Source organism: Cupressus sempervirens, chromosome 4, assembly GCF_028749045.1.
Source record: "Cupressus sempervirens isolate cs-2001-9-10 chromosome 4, ASM2874904v1, whole genome shotgun sequence".
Lineage (NCBI taxonomy): Eukaryota > Viridiplantae > Streptophyta > Pinopsida > Cupressales > Cupressaceae > Cupressus > Cupressus sempervirens.
This window is the reverse complement of record NC_143121.1, coordinates 177,355,173-177,365,434: the sequence shown is the minus strand read 5'-3', so window position 1 is coordinate 177,365,434 and position 10,262 is coordinate 177,355,173. Positions and strand designations below refer to the sequence as shown.

General features: G+C 37.6%; 1 protein-coding gene across 3 annotated transcripts in view; it reads left to right on the top strand.

The window, feature by feature from the left end:
• The first annotated feature begins 2,661 nt into the window (after positions 1 to 2,661).
• LOC149560548 (DEAD-box ATP-dependent RNA helicase 50-like) overlaps positions 2,662 to 10,262 on the top strand; it is a 162,311-nt gene continuing 154,710 nt past the window's right edge. For all 3 annotated transcript variants that reach the window (XM_089824734.1, XM_089824736.1, XM_089824733.1), the window contains exon 1: positions 2,662 to 2,880. In XM_089824734.1, coding sequence (XP_089680860.1) covers positions 2,691 to 2,880 — 190 coding nt within the window. In that variant the 5' untranslated portion in view covers positions 2,662 to 2,690. The remainder of the gene's footprint in view (positions 2,881 to 10,262) is intronic.

The following is a 10,262-nucleotide window of genomic DNA, read 5'->3' as shown; positions in this document are numbered from 1 at the left end:
GGAAGAGATGAGACATGTGAAATGCCTCCTTATTGATGAATTTAGCTTCATAGGGCCGAAATTGCTTTTGAAAATATATAGTAGATTGCATGAGGCTTTTCTCCATCAACAAAAAAAAATGCTTAGGTGGTACATCTATAATTATTGTAGGTGACTTAGCACAACTACACCCTGCCATGGATAAACCAATAAATGCATCACACTCAAATGCTGAATACCTTTGGGGTAAATTTACAAAGGTTATCATATTGACAACCATATTCTGCCAACAAGGTGACACTCAAGCTCAAATCGACTTTCGTCGTGTGTTGTACAATATGCAAAATGCAAATCCAACTGAACAAGATTGGGAATTACTTATGCAACGTACTGTAAATAAAATAATATCTATTTTTGAACAAAGAGCATTTGATCAGTTAATGCACATTTACTCTACAAACAATTTAGTTAGGATACACAATTGAAAAATGCTTAAATGACTCAATCTTCCTATTGCACTTAGTATTGCAGTAAAAACACACTTACCACCAAACCTCGATAGTGATGTTCGTCGGCTTCCAAAAGAAATATTGCTATGTAAAGGCCAATGAACAATGTTAACTTCAAACCTTTGGATTTAAATGGGCCTTGTAAATGGATCACTTGGGGAGGTGGCAAATATTGTGTACACACCTAGTTGTAAGCCCCCTGATCTACCTCTATATGTGGTTGTCTGATTCGATAATTATAGTGGCCCACCTTGGGACCAAGGTTACCCAAATAGTTTACTTATAACACCTACAACCTTAGGTAATTATAGACAGATCCCACTATCTATGTCATGGGCACTCACCATACACAAATCCCAAGGATTGACACTTCAACAAATAACAATTGATATTGGTACAATAAAACAGTAAGGTTTGACTTTTACAACTACATCAAGAGTTAAAGCACTCGACAACCTATGTATAGAGCCACCATTCCCCTTTATCGATATGCAAGAATGAAAGATAATCCATATACCATTATCAGAAAAAAAGGAAGAGTCTTGATTGAAACAACTCTCCCTATGGAGTGGATAGGTAATAAATATAGTACTTTCCTCTAATTTATATGACTCTCTATGTGTGTACTTCATCGATTTTTAAATTGGCTACATTTATGCATTTAAATATCATTGTTCACTAATGTAACAAGTTATTTTGTTATAGGTATGGTGAAAAGATACCATATATTGTTACTTGGATCCCCTACTCATAACTCACTTTGTAATTTCAAATATTGTAGTTTATTTATGCGATATCCTAAAAACTCCAAAGGAGGCACACTGGTCATGTTTCCAATTGCACTGCGAAGACTAAGGAGGCACGTTGGCCATGACAAATGGGACAACATGTCATCTTTGGATAGGTCATTGATTGCATATGCTACTTTAGCAGATGCACCTCGAAGCCCATTGTTGTCAATAAGTGCAAGAACACCACAATTCTCTAAGCTCCATGTGTATTACATGTCATCTTTGGATAGGTAATTGATTGCATATGCTATTCTAAAGGATGCATCTCAAAGCCCATTGTTGTCAATAAGTGCAAGAACACCACAATTCTCTAGGCTCCATGTGTATTACACTCTCGACATCTATTATGTTTATTTATGATGAAAATGAATAATAAATAGGTGTTCTTTGTGGAGAAACTATTGGTATCATTCTTTGGCTACACTACTTTAACTACATATTTGTTACTTGTATCGCCTAATCATAACTCACTTTGTAATTACAAATATTGTAGTTTATTTATGTGATTTTTAAAACATTTTACTTGAATATTTTATCTTCACATGTACATTTTCGGGTATGCATGTGTCTAAGAATCTAAATGATGGAAAAAAAAATGAACGTCAAACCCAAAAAAGTGATCTTTATGCGATGTCTATACACATACTATCATTCATCATAATTTTTAATTGATAAAACATAAATAAAAATAATTGTACTCTTATTTATTTTGATTTGTATGATATTAATAATTAAAAAATAAATAAATATACTTGTATTCTATTTTGTTTTGATTTGTAGGTTATTAAACAAACACTTGTCAACTTGTAAAATTTCACAATAAAGTACCTAATTCCTTTCTTGAATTTTTTAATTTTTTGTATTCAATGGTTCTTATAGAGTATAATTGTATGGATGAAGCTATCTTCGATTTTTGTGTTTCTCTTCTACATTTGCTATATGAATTTAAGAATATAAATGTAACTATATATTTTTATGTTGTTTACATGCCTTTCATATCGTATTAAATGCCTGAAAAAATATACATAACAAACTATCTTATATATACTTTCACCTTGTCACTATCGGCATACCCCTTGCTCTTTCGGGTGCAAGTGCTAGTTATGTTAAAATGGCCAAATTGCCCATCAAGAAGCAACGTGACAAACTATCTAATATATACTTTCACCTTGTCACTATCGGCATACCCCTTGCTCTTTGGGGTGCAAGTGCTAGTTATGTTAAAATGGCCAAATTGCCCATCAAGAGGCAACGTGCTAGAACACCCACCGCTTTGCTTATCCACAATTCCACAGAGCGGCACGAAAACCCTCTCTTAAACCCCTATTTACTGGACAAAGATCATCCAACTATAAAGCAAAATACCACGGAAATTTAAGATCGTTGCCAAACCTTTCTGACTAGTTTGACGATGCAGAGTGTAGTTTTAGCGAATGTTCAAATTTTTTTCCCCACCGTCCCGCAAAATGCCTCCACAATTGTTCAGAAGGACGCCAGATTAAGCGGGAATATTTCTTTGTCGTCCAGAAAAATAATTTCTACGAGAAAGAATGGCCTAACGGATTCAGAATCTAGCGCGGACGTATTGAGAGCCAAAAAAGGTAAGTTGTGAAACTCTAACTGCTTTGTAAAAATCACAGTAAACTCTAAGTAGGCAGAGAATTATTTTCGTTACTCTGTAATTATCCGCTGTAGTTTATTTTACTTCAAATTTATAATCACCTAAAATTATGCCGTGGATCACATTTGTGAAGTATCTTAGGTTATGTTTGTGATGGACATCAGAATCTTCTTTATATAAATTGTACTTAAATAAGTATTTACATTCGGTGGCGTAAATTTGGAAAATTAGTTTCTAAATTTTTAAGTATCTTAAAATTTGAAAAATGGAAAATAGTTGGCAACTTTTACAATATTTTTTTATGGGAATCGGAATAATACTTTAAAGTTTAGCGTAACAATATTTTGGACGAGATACGTTTTTTGTTTGGTTAAGTTTGAAAGTTTTAGTCATAAATCTAGAAGGCCAAAGGCCAAATCTAGAAAGTTTGAAGCTCGTGATAGCTGGATCGTTCGTTCTTCTAGTTGGGCTCTGATTAGTGAGACTAAGCCAAGCATGTAATCGTTAACTTGCACCACAGCTGTAGTTTCTAGAGCTACATTCCAAAGATAATGCTTGATATCTTCACTGTCTCTTCATCATGTATTAATGATAATCTTAATCAGTGCTCATTTGATCTTTCTGCCATGCTGTAACTGTTGTTGAAAAAATCGCCAAAGCCTTTGCTAATTCACAAGTACTCACGGGTTAAAACTCTAGGCGAGTCACACTTGCCTGTAACTTGGCTCTGCGTATATGAAAAAATGGGGGGGGTCTTTTTGTCATAAAGTTGCCAAAAATATTGTGATTTTGAAGAAAAAAATGGGGAATTTCAATAAAATCTAACGTTGTCAAAATCCATGATCTGAACTGTTATTTGTGTAATGCAAACCCAAATTTGTCACTGCACGTGACTGCAGGGATCTGGCTTAAGCACACGACTGTAGGGATGCAGCTCCACTATGCACAACTGCAGGGATGCAGTTCCATGACGCGTGATTTAGGGCCGTGACAGAGATATTTGACTGATGAAAAGAATAAAGTTTAATCGTAAACTCTTTATGTGCTTTCCTCACTGCTTACAATGTGTTTTTTATTTGATTTCCCACTGTGCTTTTATATTAAACTCATAAAAATTATATGTTAATTTATAATACTAGAATATTTCTCATAGACCTGATACGGTACCCAAGTACAATGTACCTCAGAATGAAGAGGAAAGAACTTTGTGGTAAACAAATATGCTCATATAAAGTGTAATAACTCCAATAGGTTATAACTTCTTCAAACACCAAAAATCTTTATACTTCAGTTGTTTGACATTTCGTCAAACACTTTGCAAGCAAGCTCTGATACCACTATAATAACCCTCCTCAAATCTGCTCTAAAAAAAATGCTGATGAAAGCTCAAGGAATTTCATCAAACAATTCACATGCAAGGGACGTATGACTGATATAGTATTTCAGCTGGCTTTAAATGACTCTTTTTCAATTTGCATCAATGAAAATCTTGTGCTAGAAGACTCCAAATGGACTACACGATGCCCTAACATGAGTGTGCTACTAATTTTGACAATATTCAGTGCATATATATGATCTAAGCATGAGAAATGAACACCTACAGCCAACTGGCATTTTTACAAACAGTTGGTGTGCAAACTCACTAGTTGATAAATAATGATATTGAATTGCTTAAATGACACCAGCAACTATTATTTTCTTAATTTGCAATGAAATTTCTAATACAATGCTCATGAAATATGGCCAAGACTTTTGGCATTTACATGGATTACAAAATGATAATGCTGGTATAATGCACACTTTTAGCTGAAACTTATAACACCCTAAAGAAACAATACTAATAAAGGAACCTGGTTGTAGATGGCTGTAATAATTTTCTTCAATGCTGCCCCTTCTGCTTTGCTTTTCCGATTTGCTTTTTCGAACTGCTTTTTCAGTCTGCTTTTTTGGTTCCGCTTTTTCAGACTGCTTTTTTGTCATGTTCCCTTTTTAGCAACATAACTTTTGCCGGGGATTTGCCTATCATTGACTCTTGTAGGCAAATGAGTTTGGAAAGAGAGTCATTCAGTTGACAGACGATTACATTCTTGCTCTCAGAAAGTTATTATCCAGTAAGTGGGGCCTACTTGTTTAATGTCGAATTGAGATTGTACTTTAACTTTATAAAGTTATTTATTTAATTTTATAAAGTTAATTAATAATTAAATACATTATAATGAGTTATAATAAGTTATTCTGGAAGTTTCCAGCGACTTCTCAAAAAGTAAATAAATAGAGGGCAGGGGGCACCCATTTGAGCAAGCGATTGTGTGGATTCAATTTCTTTACCAGTTGGAGCAATTTGTAGTAATTGGTTTGCAAATTCTCAAATCATCCTTGGGAACGAAAACTCCCATTAATAGGCAATTTTGAGGGTGTGGAATATCATCCGAATTATTGCAACTTGGAAGTGATATTGCAGTCACTACACCAGGGCAGTGGTCTGTGGCCTTAGGCCAATTTCTGATAAAACGTCACAGTGAAGACTGTTAGCAGCAAAGGATTTAGTTAGAGACAACGGCTGAAAATAAGGATGGGAGACCAAAGATAATCCTTCAAAACAACTTGTAACAGCAGAAGATACCTCGGGCGCAATCTTTGGTCATCGATTTACCTTGAGATTGAGACGCAACCTAAAACAGGGTCGGGCCGAGGGAGTTAAGGAATATTTGCGCGGACTGTGTTTTTTTTCTGGCCGTCAGTTTTCGGAATCGGAGGCAGAGGACATACGACTGAACATACACGACTTAGGGTTGATGCCAGGTAGGTCCAAGTTCTATCCAGTTCGAGCCCTATTCTAAAGGTGGTCATTTATATTAAACATTTATTGCTGGAGTTTGTAATAGCGTCGATTTTTCCTTGGTAAAGGAAGCGCTTCATTTAGCATCGATTTTTCCTTGGTAAAGGAAGCGCTTCATTTCTGAGGTCGATCTGAAAGGAGGCGGACTTAGTAACATCAGTTTGGGCACTGTTTGAGACTGCCGTATTGGTTGCCAACGAATCCGCAAACTTCAAGAGGGCTGGAGAAGAATCAAATAACCTGAATCGTATTGCATGTGACCCAGCACAATTTTTATGCTCATACCAGGTGGACGCAGTTTGGACGGCATTTGAAAGAGGTTGCGAATTATTAAGATATTGCGCCAGTCTAGAAAGTATTGAACCGTCGGCAAACTAACAACATATGATTCGACGATACCAGCTTAAGTCCCAGATTTGGAGGGCGGATTAAGGAAAAGAATCGATTACCATCAATCTCCCTTAATCAGCGAACAATGGAAGCAGTAATCCAGGTTCTTAATGTTGTTTGATTATTTATGTACCGACTTTGCCATTTTTTCGATTGGACTAATATTGGATTAGAAAAGAACTTATCATTTTGTAATAGACCTGCCCATTAAATAAATGTTCTTGATTACTGTTGGAATCACTTGCATTTGTTACCACTAGCTCGAATTGCACTCTTAACCATATCACAGTTGCATGCCCAGTTTTGACAAATTTCATAGTACATTATCTTTACTTAGCACAGTTCAGACTACGAGATAGGTATTTCTTTTTTTATGGATTATCACTGGTTCTTTAATAACATTTTTAGTTAGGAGTGCTTTTTCGGCCTGCTTTTCCGGTTCCGCTTTTTCAGACTGCTTTTTCGGCCTGCTTTTTCGATTCCGCTTTTTTGGACTGCTTTTTCGTATCTTCTTTTTTAGACTGCTACCCTTTTGAATCTCAAGACCATACCTTTCAATGGCGTCAAGATTTTCAGCTTGAAGGGATTTCGTCCTTCAAACTATTGAGACATAATCTCCAGAAAATTTTCCAATTTCTTTGATATTTCCAAGCATACTTAAAAGAAGCTCTTCCATTTCTTTTATAGTGTTCTCACAAGGGCTCCATCCTTCGTTTTCTCAATGTGGGATAAAACATAACTCCCTTTATGTAACTTATGTCTCCAATGTGTTATAAAATAAAGGGGACACTTTTAATTTAAATATTTCCCACGAACTATACTCTATGCATTAATAAAGTTAAATATTTAAATTTAACTTTATAAAATAGCTTTATCAATGCATAACAAATCTTATCAGTGATAAACAAGTCTTCTTGTCGATTTTAAACAATTACCATCGACATACCGTTGCCACTGGATGTTCGCCCATGCCCAAGATGACTTACTATAAATAGTAAGTATGCCCAAAGTTGCTTCAAAACCCCTCAGAAAGACTTGCAACTGAAACTCTCTAGGCCAAATGGCCTCTAAGTCCCTTTAATGTCCTGGTTAGCCTATGGGAGCGTGGGGAAATAGGCTAACGACAACATCATGCTATGAATGCTAAAAAGGGGACATTACAGTCCGCCCTTTCCAAAATTGCTTGTCCCCAAGCAATGGTCGAACAACAACCCAATCAATCCACCTGGATCCCAAATGTAGTCATGAACTATACTGCTGTTAGTCAACATAGGCTCCTGCAACAACCTCTGAAAATTAACCAAGAGGAATCCATAATCAAATTGGCGAATACAACTCACACCCAAACTCCAAAGTAAGGAACCCATGAGAAACAAGCTCTCAAAATATCAGAACCCAAGTAGAGTAGATAACCCAAACTGCCAACATAGTAAATACCATCAACACATCCCACTAGCCTATGTGGAATGTACAATACAATTCTGCAACAATGATGAATACTCCCGCATGAAACTGCACCAAATATAGAGAATCCACCCACTGCACACCTACTGCAATCAGCACAACTCTGTAAATCACCGGCCACCATCTCATAACCATAACACCCATGCACTGTTGATGGTGAATAGTCATTACACTGTAGATAGCAAAAACGAGAGCCTAGACCAAACCTGTCTGCCATCAACTCCTCAACACATAGATCAAAAGCAAACCGATGAACATATCCTACAGTATAATGTCGGTAAAAAGAACCAATCCAAATCAAAGACTCATCCTGCAGACGTGATACAACCAACTGTGACTGATCATCAACTAAGTCAGAGGATGATATAGCAGAATCAACAACAACATCACTAGTCTCTGTGCCCTCCAAGTCAAACATATCACAATGCTCAGCTATAGTGCCCAACTTAGTTGAACTTGTCTCCGGACCAAATATGCCAATACTAGTGTCGTGGACAGATATATCCTCATCTCCACTACCTCTATCAACCTCGACCATGGACATCCGCGGATCACCAGACACCACGGTCCGTGATTGTACAAAATCTGGTAAAGACTGAAGTCGTTCTAACTCCATGGTCACCTTAGCTAAATGAAACTGTGACTCCTTGAAAGCCAATTGTGTACTCTCAAGAAACTCAGAAGTCACCTCGAGCTGTTGAGTAAGCTCACTCAACTCATCTTCCTTGGCCAATAATGCATCGTATGCTATACTTCCCCACTCCATAAGATAATCTATGTCGGCTACCAACTGCATATAATTTTGTCTCAGAATCCGAATAGCCTCCCATAAAGAGTGGAGCTTTGTCAAGGAAAGATAACTGCCTCCTTGCTCATCACTAGTAGGAGAATCCCATCCATAAACTGCTAACAACTGACGAGCGGCATCGAAATGCTGGCAAGCGATAGCAATGTCTCGCTCACTAACTCTCAACTGATTAGACACATGATTGTGCTGACTGGTCAAACTCCTATACTCTACCCCTGGTACACTGTCCAAAGGAGTAACCTCAGAATGGCTATCATCTATAATACTGCCATCCAAATTTTGCAGTCCAACTGTTGAACTTGTATCATCAAACGGAGTGATTGAGGCATCAACATAAACCTTCGTATCAAAGGAAACTGTTGAGGAGACTAAGTCCTCAAAACTGTCCACAACATCCCCCTGGGTGTCATCTGTAATAATCAGATCCTGGGACTCTTCTGTAAACTTTGTCATATCTGAGAGATCATCAACCCATTCCAACAAGAATGGTCGACTAGATACATGAACAATGCCCAACAAAAGTGCGTAAAAACTAATTCCAGCATCAAACAAGCTGCTGGCATGGATGAGAACTACACTTGGCAAGCTACTAATCAAGTCCATGATGGTGCAACAGATACTACTACCAAAGAATGATAAATATCTCTGGTCAAAAGGATCCCAAGTACTAAGATAAGGATCCCAACATCTAATCCATGAACGGAAACCAACTGGCAATTCAAGTAAACTTCTCACCTGAGTAATGTGAACAATACCAACTGACTTCACGCACCTATCTACAGTCTTTGAATCCAGAGTGTGAATGCTAGACATACTCATATCATCATCAATATGTGACCCGACTGTAAAAGGAAACTGAGTCCCTACTATATGCGCTAACTCCCGAACTGAACTCACCTCAAGACAACGCTCGTCCACATGTCTCTCAGAATCTTGGAGAGCCAACTTCATTGCCTCCATGCCTTCCTTGATCTACTGTAAGTCATCACAAGAAGAACTGTTGTGACTCCTTTCTGTCTCTCCTGCAGTTGAATCATCCAAATGTGATTCTCAATCAATCCATGTATCCTATCATGATGAGATAAAGCCGTGACAATATTCTTGTCCCTTGGCTTCAGCTGGCATGCCAAACCAAGTAAAGAGCTACTAGCCTCTATCTCATGTGAAGAAGCATCCAACTGTGCTTGATACTCTCTTTTTGCAAAGTCTTGAATGCTCACTTTCTGATCAACTGTACTATCCTCAAACATGACAGTATCCTCAACTGCTTTAACTTCATCCAGCCCAACTGTACTGGAATCACTATCTGTGTCAATTGCACAACCCGGTGTGCCTGTGATATCACCTTCTGGCTCAACTTGCACAACGTCTATAACCCCTTCTACCTGTGAAGATGATGCAGATAAACCATTACCTGAAGATATGCTAATGTCTCCTTGTATCGAATCAGCATGTCTGTTAAACTCATCATACAAGTTTCTGCTTGTCATAGGGAAGGTATGATCCTTAGGCCTATCAAAACGTTCAGTCAGTCTCTCCTTAAACTCCACATATGAGGTCATGTGTGCATGACCCATAGTGACCATACCATGATGCCACCACTCGTGTGCTAACCCATCCAGGTGAATTGTTGCATACTTAATAGCTTCTTCCTCAGGCATAGGGTTCATTTGAAAGTATGTGTCAAGCCTTTGAACCCAAGCTCTTGCTATAGACTTCCCCGAGCCATCATAATATGGTAATTGAAGTTTCCCTACTTTCTTCTGTAGCTCATAGCTCTGGTTCTTGTCATGTCCACGAGGCATATGCTTCATCCGCACATCTATATACTCCCTAAAGGTAATTGCAGCAGTAAAATCTG